Below are 17,403 nucleotides of genomic sequence, written 5' to 3'. Positions count from 1 at the left end.
AAAATTTTTAGGATATCTCTTTTATTGCTCGAGATATCTTAAGTTTCATTTAATAAGTCAAAGAGAAACTAAACTAAATCTAAAGTTTAAGTCACTGGTCACAGAATGTTTGCCACAAGAACCAAAATATACTTTTCTGAAGGTTTTCGAGTTGCTGAACTCAAATCCGCAATCGGAAAAATTCTATTAGCCTCCGTTATTGAAATATAACCGTTATAAAAAAACCCTTTTTTGCATTTTATAACGGTAATATTTTAAGAACGAAGGCTAAAAAAATTTTTCTGATTGTGGATTCGAGTTCAGCAACCCAAAAACCTTCAGAAAAGTATATTTTGATTCTTGTGGCAAAAAAAGTGTAATTTGGTTGGCCAGTGTTGTTTCTGATTCAAAGACCGCTACTTAAATTTTAAATATCTCGGGCAATAAAAGAGATATCGGAAAGATTTAAACATTTTTTGAAAGAATAAAACTAGCTCTTATAAGCACCGTTTATTCACAATTAATTACTCTACATAAAAACATAACCTCGAAAACAGCCAAAATTACGTTTTTTTGACATTTTCTAACGGTACTATTTCAAAAACAAAGGCCAATCAAATTTTTCTGACTTCAGATTCGGATTCAGCACCCTAAAAACTACTAGAAAAGTATATTTTAGTTCTTGTGGCAAAAACCTTGTTGACCAGTGTGATTTGAAGTCTTCAGTTCGATCCACTGCGTGTTCGCCGTTTTTTTAATTTTCTTGTCAAAACCCTTTAAGTGCAAATTTTGAAACAATAAGGAAACCCCGATTGTTTTAATAAGGTTTCCTTCTTGGATGAAAACCATAGAGAAATCTTATTGTTTATGTTCGTTTTGATGTGGTATATTTGTCTCTGTGTATGTCATTCCATATGAAATCCTTCAATCGGAATTGCTGTTTCATTTAAGATTTTGCTCAATCTTTGTCAGGATGTTCTCTAAGACTATAAGGAAGCAAATCCATGATGATTTAATTTTAAGTTGCGTGGTTTCCCCGCTACCCGCGTTCGAACTTTTGCAAAACGTCATTTTCATGTTACTATAGTTTTGCGTCTATTGAAGATATCTTTTTGTTTGAAACGGCATTTTAAAGCTTAAGAATAGTAATTTTTGAATAAATATTAAAAAAATACGTATACTTTTACTATTACTGAATAACTGGTAATTTTGCTGATTTTTCATTGTTTTTGACTGGATCCAGAACCTTGGTTAATATATGTAGGAGGCTTATACTTACCAAATATTAAATATAGATATTTTTCAACAAAAAAATCTTGAACCAACTCGATAGCTGTACCCCTTATATAGGGGTATAAATCTAATTTTACTCCACTAATGCTTTAATTTTATTTAGAACTTGAAGATGAGCAATTTCTTCGATATAATATTGATGTAAAATTTATATAAAAAAATGCATTTTATTGAAATATGAAAAGCGCTACACAGATTTAATATAATACAAACATACCTGCACACCAAAAATACTTACGGTGAAAAACCTCACAAACATTCAATAAAAACGAAATATTTGTCCCACTTTTGGACTACTGTTGATTTTTCATTCGATCGAATATACAATGTCTTATTTCGCTCTACTAGGCCTACCATGTCACAAAGTCACCACCAACTAAAGCGGCTAGACTCTGGCTGGACTAGCACCCAATAAAAGTCAGTTTTTCTGTCTTAATCAGTTGATCATCGTCATTGTATTGAGCGGCACGAAACGATCAGATCGTGTCAAGCTTCAGTTTCATCCATCCGTCCGTCCGATGCCGATCCGCCGGATTCGATTCGATTTATTCTCTGAGTGTATGAGGGCCCTCTCTCATCAAAGCACACAACACAATAAAATATTATCTGACAAATAAAAAATTGTGGACTCGATCGGTTGTGCAGTATTTTAAAGTTAGTAACTCGTACGTTACACGATTGGAAGCATGATATTTATCAGTTGCTCTTTGCTGTTTTTATAATTTACAAAAAAAAAAGATACATCCCATCAAGAAAACAAGTGCATTCGGCCCTATAAGTTTTAAAATATAACTTCTTATCTGGGAAAAGATACAATTGATACCCGTGCGTCGATCGGGATGATCGATGATCTTCATGAACGTTGTTATTTTATGACTTGCAGGCATTATCCTTTTGAATTATTATGGAAGTCTTGAGTTGGAAATTTTTACTTTTGTGTGTATTTTATTTTTTCCTCTTGAAACTCAGTAAAAGCGTATATGAAAGTTATTTGCAGTGAATAGAATTTAATTGGTTTTCTACCTATTTGGAAATGCATTTACCAGTGAATAGATGATTGTTAATTACAATTTTAATACACAACAACTAAAAGTATGCGAAAGTGACAGTGCAATAGGAGAACAGTGTTCACATCTCTTTCATTGGAATAACCACATGAATAAGCAATCCGCTTTATAAACACGATATATACGAGTAGTATATGTTTCATTTTTTTGGATTACTCATCGCGGTACCAGAGACTACGACAACGACGACGAATCCACGACTCACCTTTAAGGTTGACTACACTACACGCAAAGAAGTGTTATCTTGAATTGTTTTTTATTTGTTTTCTGGTTTATGGATATTGTTTGGAGGTGCAAAGTGAGTAATGCTTTTGTTATTGGTGCGTGTTTTTAAGTGAGAATAATGATAGTTAGAAAGTTTTGATACAAATTAAGGTTTTCGATTTTCGAGCGGTTTTTGAACTGGCTCTAGACATTATGGCATTCACAAGGTACCTAGTTTAACTAATGTGAAGTGCAGTCACAGGTATTGCAACATTTTTGAATGTGACTTGTTTGCTTCATAAGTTTGCCTGCCTTTGTGTATTGTAAACTTGTTTAGTTGTTTATAAAAGTACAATTAGATTTTTTTTTTTCGTTTTCAATTGAATTATCATTAATTTATTAGCGGCCTTAGACAAGGTCAGCATTCCTTTTTGTTATCTATTTTAGCTTGCGGAAAAGTTTAATTCAATATTTTTCTATTGATTGAATTAATTTGGATTTGAGTAAGTTTCGCAAAGTAAATAAAATGCAAAATGATAATAGGGTTTAACATTACTCTTTTATGCAAGAACTCTGTGAATTGTTTTCAGCTTTATTATTTTTAGGCTGAAATAGAATAGGTAGGTATTCGCAAGAAAAGCCTCGCTTCGTTTTTTGATAACAATTTAAATGGGTAAATTAAATTTAAATTGATCTTAGCCATTAGGAAAAAAAAAACTTTTCCAAATTAGGTATATTCAAAAATTAAGATAACAAATTTTGTATGGGGGACAACCTCTTGGCATATCTTTTAATTTTATGTAGGTACAAAGCAATCTTTTTGAATGAGTCATAGTAATTTAATTTGGCAATATTCATTCTAGGAAAATATGTTAATACTAAGTCACTTTGAGGTTAATATCTTAAAAAATGTTTGTTGCCCAATATTTGATATCAAAATAGTAGTAAATTTAGTAGGTATCTACCTACTGGAATTTCAATCAACAATTAAACACAAAGAGTTCTTGTTAAAATTATGGAGCGTCACTTCCAACTGAGGAAACTAATAATACATGGAAAGTACAAACCTACATAATGTACCCATAGGCATATTATTAGAATCCAATAAAGTTATGCTATGTATAAATTATTATTATCTATTATTATTATCACATGATTTTTAACATGATTCAAAAGTTGGAAATTTTATTCCAGTTTTTTTAGATATAATAAGCTAAAAACTTGAAATATTTCGCGGTTTCTTGCGCACTACGCAGTTCGGTTCTGGTATTTAAAATTCTGTAAATTCAAATTCTGTATTCCATGCAGAACACATTTTTGCTATTTTCATTTGCAAAACTGAAGTATAGTTTATAATTCTGGCGTAGGTCATCTCCCCAACTAATTTGCTATAAGAATCTTCATCTACATTAAATTATGTACAGCCTTGATGGCCAAAAGTATTAGGCACCCCAAAAAAATGCTTTTTTGAATACTGGAATTTGTTTCATCTTACATTTTTTTTTGGCTGAAATTAGTCATAATGCACGTGGGTGTCTTAAATATATACAACTTTAACAATTAATCCATTGGTTCATATTTTTTTCGTTGGAGCCGTTTTCGTGAAATTAAACTTTTCCGAAATTTTTGTATGACAGGTACCGTTATTTTTGGACCAAAAAAATTAATTCCAAAAACCCCTCTGGAGAGCCTCAAAAAAATGCTACATACAAAGTTTAAAGTCAATCGGTCCATCCGTTCAGGCTGTAGCTCCTTATACAGACAGACAGACAGACAGACAGACGGACAAACGGACTTCCGGGACCCACTCTTTTGGAATTCTCTTCTATCGTAATGTCATGGAAAAATGTTATCTCAACTTTTTTTTTTTGTACGAATGCATTACTTGATATTTATAGTACCTATATAGCAAGTAAAAAAAGTTTCATAAATTGTAATTCTTTCAGCAGGAATTTATTTACCAAAAGTGTTCGTTTTTTCAAATGCTGTGAGAATTAAATGAATGAAAAATTAAATGTATCCATCTCACACACTCTTCGAAATTTTCCAAGTCCAAAATTTAAGTGACAGTTTAATGTATAATAAATTTATATTAATTGATATAACATAATTCAACCTAATAAAATCAGGGAATGTGATCTACACCGTATGTGTCGTTCTTTTTGTGGCGCACCCTTTTATTATTTTAATAATTGAATAACGGAAGTAAACGAAAATAAGTTCACGCCTTTCCTGTCATAGCCTTGAGTTATATGCGCAGAACTAGAGTGTATTAAAAAAAAAATCCAGGATTTTTTTTTTAATTTTTTCAAACTAATTTCGGTAGTAAAATTATCGACCCTGGTCTGCTAAGATAAAATATCGAATTAATGTAAACGTAATTTCAATAGGCCAGTCATTATGTCGGAAAAAACGGCTTAGAAATGCAAAATGACCGAGAAAGCTAAATTTTGGATATGTTGTTGGGGATGCTTAAAAAAGCTTAACTTGAAGTTTTCGACCAAGATTTCCTATGAGCTTTTTCCGCAATAACTTTTTTGACAATAACTCGGCTATCCTTCGAGATACGAAAATTTTACAAGGAGCTTTTACCATGTTCTACAATTCATGTATACACATTTGTTGCGTATCATGAACCGTTTTCGAGATATCGATAAAAAAAGTCAAAAATTTACAATATGCGATTTGTTTTTTGACATTATCTATTTTTTGGTGATGAATATCCAAAAAATATTAATATCAAATTTGTAGACCCTGTTCATTAAAAAAAACATAAAAGGTTGTTTTTTTCACAACCGAACGAGCGGCTTGCTTGGCGGTGGGTGCGAACTAAACGACTCTGCGGGCGGCTGGAGGTCGTAATTTTTGTCAAAAAATAAAAATACGAAATTGTAGGTCTAAACAGGGTCTACAAATTTGATTATAATATTTTTTGGATATTCATCACCAAAAAATAGATAATGTCAAAAAACAAATCGCATATCGTAAATTTTTGACTTTTTTGATCGATATCTCGAAAACGGTTCATGATACGCAATGATAGTCAAAAACCTTACCACCTGAACCAACCCGCTATTTAAATATTGATCGCGATTTTTGTTCTAGTGCCAAGTTGCAAGAAAAAATGAACTTTTCATCCTTATAAAAAAAAACCTTATTAATCGTTGCTTTTAATAAGATTTCCTCATAAAACATATGGGCAGTAAAACAATAGGCAATCTGTTAGTTTCTAAGTGGTCATATTTTTCTCTGTGTAGAATAGCAATTTCTGTCAACTGGGTCAACTGGACAGCATTATCGCATTATTGAAGATAAATCCTTTATTAGGATCCTTCAACCTTCACAGCTTTTAAAGTCCTAATAAACAATGCAAATACTACCTACAAATTGCTATTCTAGTGGAATTTAATTTTTTGTCAAAATGTGCATTTTTCGGGGACATCCCGTTTTGGCTTTTTTTTCATTGAAAATAGGATCAGACTTGATCCCAGAAACTAATAAGCAAATGTTATGAGAAGTAAAACTAATAGTGAATTGAAAAAGTCAATATTCAGAGGGGTTAAAAAAAAACACACAAAATGTGGTTTTTAATTTACAGCGGCAACACAGACTTGCGCCTGGCTATCAAATTTTGATCAAACAGCGGCTTATAAAAGTATCCATGGAGACTGAAAAGTGCAACGTTTTTCGGAAGACACTTCCACCAATTATTGCATTCAAATATGTCTACTTACATATGTAAACAGCCTTAAGTACTTTTATTATACTGGTTACAAACTAGCATCAAAAAGCTTAAAGATTTTCATTTTTTTTAAAGAACACTGTTATCTGCCGAAGATTTTGGCGCAATAAGTCATTGTCATTGTCTCCAATTTATTATTAGCACTTCCTCTTATGTTTCATATTAATTTTATCACTCACTACTCACACCCTATGGACTTGGGGCTTAATTGATTTAATTAATGTAGCTCCTTGTTTGAGTAAGACTCGTAATAATTTTGCAAATATATAATATAAGCAGTTTTTTGTTTTTATTTTCTTCACCCACACTCAGTTTTATGGTGACACTGATGGTTAAAAGATCAAAAAGAATTTAATTAGCTGACTGAAAAGAAACATTATAATGTATATTGTTCATGTGTAGGTGAGAGGTTTGAAAAAGGCGCCTTGACTTTACTTAAAAGTCTTCGATAAAATCAGCCTGCATTTTCAACCAAATGGTCCCCGTCTCGCGAATGCTTGTTGATTGAAAGTGACCCCTTTTAAACGGGTTAATTAACACTAATTTAGTGTATCTATACCCCTACATATACGTGACTTTTGTGTTGATTTGGATAAGGGGTGAATGTTGACTCTGAACCATCTTCACATACAGGCATTCATACAACGAGAAAACTGTGAGCTATATAGTAAGTCTGGCCGCTAGAAAATGATGATGGTTGCGGATGACTTAGACCTTTTTTTGGAAAATTAAGTTGAACTGTGAACCCAAATTAATTCAGGAATTCGTTGGAAACATATTATATTAAATGTGTTTAAATTTATAACATATCTTTTTTTATTTATTTCAAAAATTTATACATTGTTTTTCTTTCGTACCTGCAGAATGAATGTCACCTCTCAAACACAAACTGATTTTGAGTCCTCATCACAATTATGGACTACTTCTACAACGGAGGTTATATTGCGGGTATCACCTAGAGATGCTTTTGTTGGAGATGAAATTAATAGGTGAGTAACTTTTTAGATTGGTTATATTTCTTCCTTTTTTGATGTATTAACTTCCTTCCTTTTGATATATTAACGATAGTGGTGTTTGAGTTTATTTTTTTTTATTTGTGGATTTACATATTGTCGGCGTAAAGCAAAATTGTTCTAAATCCACTTTTTACCGAAAATGAGTTAATGATGCAGTTTTAGGTGCTCTTTCCGAATTTGAAAACCGTTTTTGTCAAAAAAATTTCATTCCACAGATAAAATAATTTAATGGGACATGGAACAATAAAAACAGGAAAGTAACCTTTTGAAAATGAGCCCGAGTATTCTTGATTGTTCTAAGTCCCATCATATTTTGTTCTGAGTGCACTTTTTATTTAAGGAAAAAACGTACTTGTATAGGAATTGTTCTATGTCCAATTTTGGGTTTTTAGTTTTAAAAAATATTTAAAAATAGTATGCACCTACTAATGAGGTAAACTTCTATATTTTATTCAAGAGAAAAGAACAAACTTTATAAAAAACATAACTTGAATGGCAAACGAGCAGAAAATTGTTGCTTTAAACCAGTTTAAAACTTTAAAATCGTCCCCTGTAAAATTAGCTTTTTGTGACTTAGAACAATTTTGCTTTACGGCGACGATATGTATTAAATAAAATATATTAAAAGTTAGATTTTTACAATTTTTTAAGAGGTGCTCCGCTTTTTGAAAACCATTTTTTTAATACATATGTAGGTACAATCGGCCATTCCATTTGCATTTTTAGGACATTTTCACGCTTATTATCCAGTTTATTTCGTTGAAGAAGCAATCTTTTTCTTGAAACTTGGTACGTCTTATGATTAAGTTGAAGTTCTAGAAGTTTCAAGAAAAACTAATTCAAAATATCTATATTATTAACAGACAAAGACGGTAACGGAGAAGACTTGTACGCGTCTTCTCCGTTACCGCTTTATTTGTAAATAATTTGGCACTGTATTTAATATTATTTAAAATTTACCCACAACTGAACACTGTAAACAAATGATAGAAATGGATGGCTTGTTGTAAATAATTAAACTCTTTTAAAAACAAGCAAACTCAGTTTACTAAATACTGTGGAGTTTTTGCAGTGTGTATACCAGAGTGACCGCAACTCCCATAGAAAAACTTTTTTTTCGGGGGAAGCCCATAAAATGTTCAGCCTTTGCAGATTTTTAGATAGCCAAAATTTAAGCTCCATTGGATAAGTCTAAATGGTGCCTACACTCGCTCAAAGTACATATCAAAAATCTCTGTTTTTTTCACTGTTTTGCGAGCACCCAAACAGATGAGGCTACATATAATTCAGTATTTATACATTTAATTAAAGGTAGTGTTTTTACACATAATTCAGATTCAAAACTTGTTTAGTCTTACTTAAAAAAAATTTTGTGTTCAATTTAAATTTTCACACTGTATACTATGATCGTCTAGAAATCCAATAACCTGAGCAGTTTAAACTGAACAAACAAAAAATATTGTACACATGTAGGTATACAAAATGAGTTCTTTTTCTTGAAGTTAGGTTAAAGCGATAAAATATTTGATTCTAACAAGACAACCCCCTTAATGGCTTAATGAATCGATATCTTTTATACCACTGTAACAAAAAAAGTAAAAGTCTTTATCAGTTGTTGTCATTTCAGCCGATCGTTATGGAAGAAATCTTCCTATTTTGGTTCCGCAAGATAGACACACATGTATGTTTGTATATATTTATATGTACATCTGTTATCAACTTTGAACTTTTGCAAATAGAGAGCTGCATTGTATAACTAAAAACTGCTTTATCAGTTTTAGTATAACATGGTCAGAGTTCCCACATTACAGTTTTGCAATTTGAATAAATACTTTCGATGACAATCATTTTTTTTAAATAAAATTTCTTTCAGGAGAAATAAATTTAAGTTAACACTCGAATAAAAAATAATAAAAAAAAAAAACTTAAAATTGCAATTAAGAATAAAACTGTTGCAATTTTCATGTACATATATGTAATTAATCGAACAAAACTTAAAAAAGATTCGAGTTCACGCAAACTGATCAAAATTCTTCAATAAAATTTCTGAATATTGTCTGTCAAAAAATGAGTAAAAAGTAAACTTTATTAAAAACAATACTACGCGTAATCTTACAAAGGCGTAAAGTAGTACCTCAATGTTGTACTGTTAAATTTTCGTTTCTCTTATAAATTTTAGCACATAAACCAACTTGACGCTTCTCATAAGCTAAAGTCGTTTCATTAATGCACTAATTATAAGTATACTACTTTATCACTCACACGAAGATGAGATAGATTTTAATATTATGTATTTTAATATTAAGAAACGACAACCCTTTTAGTCCTAAAGCTGTTTGTGAAACTTAAATACCTTATACATTTTAAAAAAATAACAATATTTGTGAATAAAAATTCAAAATTACATTCGGTGCTCCTAGCATGGGGGAAACCATTCTTTGAAATTTGACGTTTACTTCATGAATTCAATAGTCTATGCTGTCGATGAAATAAAACTTGCATTAACTTATAAAGGAGTTATTGCGTTCCAATGAATAATTTAGAAAAATTTCATGTTTAGAAGTATTCGTATGGCATTGATATCTTACTTTTAGAAATAATTAAGATTTAGCTGTGGGAACGCTGCTGGTTCTTAAATGTATGTGCCTACTTCTTCGATGTCAAGAAAGGTTATCTCCTCATTCTTATCATCGCGAAAATCCTATGTTTAAAGAAGCGCATGATTGTGAGCACTATTTAGTAGGATAGGAAGTGACTAGCACAATCATCTTATTGTAAGCAAATGATATGCAACTTTTGCATAACGTCAATAATTAGAAAATAGAAAAAATTGCATTTCTGTTTTAAATTTGTGAGTTTATGAGTGGTACCTTTCTACTTCTCTTTCATAATAGGTTGTTAGAGTGGATGTGTATTCAAAGACTGTTCACCGTAAGCTTTAGCAAAGAGTTGATGTTTAAATTTCAAATACAATCCAAAGACCTACCTTTTTTTTAAACCTCTGTTTATTGGCTATGTCAAGTTGGCACCCCCAAATGCTAATTTTTTTTTTTCAAACCTGTCTCGTTCGATTTCCCAAGGTTAGCCCAGGGTAGCCGAAGTTTTTTTTTCGCTAGCCCACCCTTAGTTCTAAAATTATAACGGAATCCTTATTTTCACCTAAAAAATCACAAAAAAATAATTTTTTTTTATTCAGTTTAAAAATTGTTGGTTTTGCACTGTGGTTCGTTTGCCAAACGTTAGCTTAGTATAGTCCAACTTTTTTTTTTCTTCATTTCACTATTTTTTCAAAAGATACAACAAAAAACTTTTTTTCATATCAGAAACCGAAAAAATTGTGTTTTTTTCCTGTGAAAAAATCGTTAGTTTAAAATCGTGGTTTGTTTGCCCAAGGTTAGCCCAGGATAACCCAACTTTTATTTTCGCTATCCTACTCTTAGTTTAAAAATAATAAAAGAATTAGTTTTTATTCACCACACAAAAAAAGTACGCATACGCCACAGTGACCTTTTATAAATTTATAATTAAGAAAAATTAAATCCACTGGTGTTTGCATTGCGTCTCAAATGTTATTTATTTGACTTTGAATTTTTACTTGATTGAATGTAGTTCATATACCATTCCTGTTAAGAAGCTTAAGTTGATTTGTTTCTTTTCAACTTAAAAACCACAAAATACAATTTTTTTTATAAATAACATTTGAGGTGCAATGCAAACAACAGTGGATTTAATTTTTCTTAATATGTAATAAATTTAAAAAAAAGGTCACTGTGGCGTTTACGTACTTTTTTGTGTGGTGAATAAAAACAAATTATTCTATAATTTTAAAACTAAGCGTAGGATAGCGAAAACAAAATATGGGCTCTCCTGGGCTAAAGTTGGGCAAACGAACCACAGTGCAAAACCAACAATTTTTACACTGAATACAAAAAATATTTTTTTTTTATTTTTAAGGTGAAAAAAAAAAATTAATAATTCCGTTATAATTTTAGAACTAAGGGTGGGCTAACGAAAACAAATCTTGGGCTATCCTGGGCTAACCTTGGGTAATCGAAAAAATATTAGCATTTGGGGAACCAACTTCACATAGCCCCATTTTTTATAGATAATAATAATTTTTTGAAAAATTGAAAGAAAGCATCTGAGCTCTTACAAGCAAAAGTATATCAACCCATCGCATGGATCCTAATTAATTAACAAACGAAACTAATGAAACAGCTTATCAGTGACATAATGCAGTTTAGCCATCGCTTTGCTTTTATTTTATTGAGTCGATTAAAATTTGCAAATCGAATATTTCTAGAGATTAATACCTTTAATTGGCATTAGTATTCGGGACAAAATCGGTCGAGATCTGACCAAGATGACCATTTTATAGTGTCAATGTCTTTTTGAAATCGTTTCAATTGCATGTCCGAATGCATTCATAATAAATAATGGAGAAATAGTATTAGATTTGGACACGAGCCTGCAAATGGTCCTAAATTAACATCTGCTCACCCCAAAGCGTGACTGTGATTGCACGTGCTCATGCTCATGTTGATAGGTCGCTTGGACAAATGGAAGGTCGTATTTTCGCGAATAGTTCTTAAACTAGCCTTCATAAAATAAATGGAAGCAAAAGTGTACCGAGAGCGTTTTATACAGTTTGTATTGCGGAACGAGTGAAATTTTTATTAATTTTATTACATTACGTTATGTTCCCAATAAACGCTGGCGAGGTACTTAATTTTATAAGCCCGGCAAATAACCAAAATGCGAGTATACAGGGTGTCCCAAAAGTTAACGTCGAAACGAAAACGGTAGATAAGGTAGGTCTTGACAGTTATCAGAAAATAATAAAACAATCGCAGCCATATATTTTGGGAGTTATGGGCATTTGAAAAAAAGTCGAAAAAATGGTCACCCTGTGACGGTTTTTCATTTGCCGTGACTACAAATCTTAATTTTTCTAATTTTTTTCTTTTGTTACGGAACCTTGAATAACCCTGCTATCAAATGCATTCAAAAATTTTAACTCAGCTGCATCAGTTTTAAAGAAAATATTACTTTTTTACCCAACTTAGTACTAAAAAAATTTACATGACTCTAATTCAATGAGCCGTAGTGTAAAAAAAATGCACTACGATGTTTCGGCAAGTTGCCTTAAAAGTTGGTTTGTTCAATTCTCTTTTCAAAATGGTACAACATTGTTGGGAATATTCCATAAATAACCGAGATAAAATTTTTTTTCTTAACTTGAATAATATGGAAAAGTTACCTCATAAAAAAGTCGGATTTCTTAAGAAAAAAAAATGTATCTCGGTTATTTATGGAATATTCCCAACAATGTTGTACCATTTTGAAAAGAGAATTGAACAAACCAACTTTTAAGGCAACTTGCCGAAACATCGTAGTGCATTTTTTTTACACTACGGCTCATTAAATTAGAGTCATGTAAAATTTTTTAGTACTAAGTTGGGTAAAAAAGTAATATTTTCTTTAAAACTGATGCAGCTGAGTTAAAATTTTTGAATGCATTTGATAGCAGGGTTATTCAAAGTTCCGTAACAAAAGAAAAAAATTAGAAAAATTAAGATTTGTAGTCACGGCAAATGAAAAACCGTCACAGCGTGACCATTTTTTCTACTTTTTTTCAAATGCCCATAACTCCCAAAATATATGGCTGCGATTTTTTTTATTATTTTTCTGATAACTGTCACCACCTACTCTATCTACCGTTTTCGTTTCGACGTTAACTTTTGGGACACCCTGTATGTATATGTAGATTAGTAGGTACCGAGGAATAAAAGCGGTGCTATCCTGCTATTGATATCAAATAAGCCTAGTACATACTTGGTGAAGCAAGTCATGAAGTGAATCCATACATTTTTTTTTGGTCACCCGTGAACGTTCCTGTGAACTTTCGTGGTGGAAAAAAAATTGGAGAGTTTTGCTTGACGACGCGTGAAGTAGTTCACGTGCAAAATGTACGGCAATCTCTGTCACTCGTGAATCTACTCTTTTCGAAAAAATAATTGATTTGAAAATTGAAAACAAACAAAAATTTTATGAATTCACTTCACGACTTGCTTCACAAGTATGTTCTAGGATCTAGGCTATACAATGATCTGAAAGCTATATTTTTCATCGATATTTTCTTTCAGTTATTGTGAGATAACTGAACTTATAATATTCCATAAATAACCGAGATAAAATTTTTTTTCTTAAGAAATCCGACTTTTTTTTAGGTAATTTTTCCATATTATTTAACTTTTTGTATTCTGAAAGGGTACAAAACTTGAATAATATGGAAAAGTTACCTCATAAAAAAGTCGGATTTCTTAAGAAAAAAAAATGTATCTCGGTTATTTATGGAATATTCCCAACAATGTTGTACCATTTTGAAAAGAGAATTGAACAAACCAACTTTTAAGGCAACTTGCCGAAACATCGTAGTGCATTTTTTTTACACTACGGCTCATTAAATTAGAGTCATGTAAAATTTTTTAGTACTAAGTTGGGTAAAAAAGTAATATTTTCTTTAAAACTGATGCAGCTGAGTTAAAATTTTTGAATGCATTTGATAGCAGGGTTATTCAAGGTTCCGTAACAAAAGAAAAAAATTAGAAAAATTAAGATTTGTAGTCACGGCAAATGAAAAACCGTCACAGCGTGACCATTTTTTCTACTTTTTTTCAAATGCCCATAACTCCCAAAATATATGGCTGCGATTTTTTTTATTATTTTTCTGATAACTGTCACCACCTACTCTATCTACCGTTTTCGTTTCGACGTTAACTTTTGGGACACCCTGTATGTATATGTAGATTAGTAGGTACCGAGGAATAAAAGCGGTGCTATCCTGCTATTGATATCAAATAAGCCTAGTACATACTTGGTGAAGCAAGTCATGAAGTGAATCCATACATTTTTTTTTGGTCACCCGTGAACGTTCCTGTGAACTTTCGTGGTGGAAAAAAAATTGGAAAAATCACGTGCAAAATGTACGGCAATCTCTGTCACTCGTGAATCTACTCTTTTCGAAAAAATAATTGATTTGAAAATTGAAAACAAACAAAAATTTTATGAATTCACTTCACGACTTGCTTCACAAGTATGTTCTATAGGATCTAGGCTATACAATGATCTGAAAGCTATATTTTTCATCGATATTTTCTTTCAGTTATTGTGAGAAGGATTACTAACATTTTTTTAATCACCTTTTAAGTATGAAAGCTATTGTTAACTTGTTTTCCCCAAAACTAAAGGACTAAATTGTTTGTCAACGCACATTTCTTCAGGTTCTAAGAGGGCATTCGAACATTATTAAGGATATGCGATGAAGTATTGAAAAGTATTGACCAGACAAAGGTAATATTTAGGGATTTAGTAAAATACGGTTTGAGAACTCTTTTCACCACCACTAAACAAAACCAATAGAAGTTTTTTTTTTTTTTGATGTGGGTACTATGTATCAAACATGATAATCAAAAACTTGAACGTATTCAGTTATAGTGTTATTAACTCCAAATTTATATCTTAAATTATACCTCTATCGTTTCAGATTTTCCCGCTCACTACTTACTTTTGCTGCTGTTACGACTATTATTATAATGCTTGTTGGCATTTTTGGTAATCTTCTAACAATCCTGGCACTTCTTAAATGTCCAAAAGTGAGAAATGTGGCAGCTGCTTTCATTATAAGGTGTGGAAATATTTATTAAAGTTTTATTTGTTAAAAGACTAACTTAAATACTTTTCTGATATATTTCAGTCTTTGTTTTGCTGACTGCTTATTTTGCGCAGTTGTCTTACCATTTAGCGCTTTTCGTTTCATTCAAGGAACATGGACACATGGCGATTTCCTCTGCAGACTGATACCTTTCATTCAATATGGTAACATTGGCGTTTCTCTTTTATGCATCGCCATGATAACCATTAATAGGTGAGTGTTTTGGTAATAGACATCCAGGCAAACGAGATCCATTTTTAACATTTTTTTTTCAATTTAAATATGTAGATATATTATGATAGCTCACCATAGTGCATATGCGAAAATCTACAAGCGTCACTGGATTGGTGTAATGATTGCATTTTGTTGGCTTTTCGCTTATGGCATGCAGCTTCCAACATTGTTTGGTATTTGGGGAAGATTCGGGTACGATTCTAGACTTGGAACTTGTTCCATTATGAGCGATGAAAATGGAAACAGCAGCAAGACGGCTCTGTTCATGATCGCATTTGTAATTCCATGTATCATAATTATCGGGTGTTATACCAAAATATTTTGGGTAGTTCACATGTCAGAGGTCCGTTTGCGTCAACACGCAAATAAACAAAATTCCATTCCAAATAATCTCAGAGAAATGCCATCGACTGTGGGCTCCAATGGAACGTCCAACAGAATGTCCTCGCCAGTGTCATCAAGCTCTTTTAGCACCACCAGTGCAGCTGAAATCACAAAGACCGGAATCTCACAGAAAATTATTCGAGTTAAGGATCAACGTGACGTCAAAGCAAAGCGTAATGAGTGGCGCATAACTAAAATGGTATTAGCCATATTTCTGTCATTTATTGTTTGTTACCTGCCAATAACGGTTGTCAAGATTGCCGATAAGGATGTCTACTCACCGGGACTTCACATTCTAGGCTATATCATGTTGTACCTTTCATCTTGTATTAATCCAATAATTTACGTTATCATGAATAAGCAATATCGAAAAGCGTATAAAACTGTTCTAATGTGTCAACCCTCGCGACTCCTTCCATTTACAAATGTTGGCAGTAGTGCTGGAGGTATTTACGAAAATTTAAAAAATGTTTGTTTTGTACTTTTATTTAGATAATTACTTATTTGTTTTAGAGAAATGGAAAGACATAAGGTGCAGCTACAATCACAGCCGTACAATTGTGTCACAAGTATCCGTGATAGATCAACAAACAAGCAGCAACAGCTACAGCAGCAATCAGTCGCCAGTTGTGCTCGAGCTATCGCTTCAAACGTTGCCGCCTCCATCGAACTCAACCAACAAGCCACCAACAGCCATCAACAGCAAGACGATGACTACAAACACAAGTTCCGACCCTATTTCGCCAATTACCAAGACACCAATGGAACACAATTTTCCAAATCTCTCGAATTCAACACCAAACAACAACCAACATCAAGTGATCAATCAGAACAGCACTGTTGCATTGAGCCGTCCTCCTGTCGAAATTCCACAACAGATGCAGCCACAAGTAGTCCAACAACAGCAACTATTTACCAAACCCCAAGATACCACTCGTTTTCCAGATTCTCGAATCACTTTCTCAGAGGGGGATATAATAGTGGAAGAGGAAGAAGTGGAAGTGGAAAAATTGGACCAGACTTGTCCAAACCCCTTCCTCTCGAACTCGTTGGAATCATCCGAGATGAGCAATCAAATGCATCCGAACCTTTCGGAGATCGAGAAACATCCACAATACATAAACGGCTACAAGCGAAATATCAACGACATTCCAGATAATAATACCAAAGTCATTTCAAAAACAAATATCTTAAGAAATTGTTAAGTTATATTTATAAGATCTTTTTTTTTTAACTAGCATTAAGTTTTAAGTTAAATTTAATAAAACAAAAACTTTTGGTTATGAACCAGGTAATGATGAAAAATGTAATGCATTTAGTATGGGTACAAAGCCTATACTATATACGTACGGCAGTACGGCTGGGTTATATATTTCACTTTCACTCGATACAGGGGCGAAATCGATCTAAATTTGTGATTTACTTCGTTTATTTTCAAAGTTAAAGTGGGAAAAATGAAAAGTGCAGATATTATTCCAACCTATACTTATTTATTTATTTATTTATTCATCAAACAGAGATAAAGTACTCTTTTTAGACTAAAAACTAAAACAACAATAGTAAAATTTAATTATAAAAATAAATAACAATTATTTAGGTATGAAAAAAAAAAAATTTCATAAAAGTAATTAACAAATTATTAAATTACTAATTGATTATGCTTAAGACATATAGTTTGAAAGTATCTCTTGAACAACTTCTAAAAATATCGATCATTAAACATACAGCATTAGTTTCCCTGATGCAACGAGAAATTGGCTCGTTTAGGCC

General features: G+C 32.0%; 1 protein-coding gene across 2 annotated transcripts; it reads left to right on the top strand.

Annotated features, from left to right (window-relative positions):
* The first annotated feature begins 1,695 nt into the window (after window positions 1-1,695).
* LOC129910979 (G-protein coupled receptor moody) lies at window positions 1,696-16,863 on the top strand. 2 transcript variants are annotated; one of them, XM_055988594.1, is made up of 6 exons: window positions 1,696-2,637; window positions 7,149-7,274; window positions 14,848-14,988; window positions 15,058-15,228; window positions 15,304-16,079; window positions 16,147-16,863. In XM_055988594.1, the coding sequence occupies exons 2-6, from the start codon at window positions 7,150-7,152 to the stop codon at window positions 16,836-16,838; spliced, it is 1,905 nt and encodes a 634-aa protein (XP_055844569.1). In that variant the 5' UTR covers window positions 1,696-2,637; window position 7,149; the 3' UTR covers window positions 16,839-16,863. The 2 variants fall into 2 exon arrangements, with proteins under 2 accessions (XP_055844569.1, XP_055844570.1); XM_055988595.1 differs by lacking the exon at window positions 1,696-2,637 and adding an exon at window positions 6,934-6,952.
* Window positions 16,864-17,403: the final 540 nt, after the last annotated feature.

This window comes from Episyrphus balteatus, chromosome 2, assembly GCF_945859705.1.
Source record: "Episyrphus balteatus chromosome 2, idEpiBalt1.1, whole genome shotgun sequence".
Lineage (NCBI taxonomy): Eukaryota > Metazoa > Arthropoda > Insecta > Diptera > Syrphidae > Episyrphus > Episyrphus balteatus.
This window is presented reverse-complemented; position numbering and strand designations above follow the sequence as displayed.

What these genes read in the sequence shown, in the direction of transcription:
- LOC129910979 (XM_055988594.1), top strand. Translation starts at nt 7,150, where the DNA reads ATGAATGTCACCTCTCAAACACAAACTGATTTTGAGTCCTCATCACAA. An exon ending in GCAGCTGCTTTCATTATAAG is followed by an intron (nt 14,989 to 15,057) that starts GTGTGGAAATAT and finishes GATATATTTCAG; the next exon opens with TCTTTGTTTTGCTGACTGCT. An exon ending in GCCATGATAACCATTAATAG is followed by an intron (nt 15,229 to 15,303) that starts GTGAGTGTTTTG and finishes TTAAATATGTAG; the next exon opens with ATATATTATGATAGCTCACC.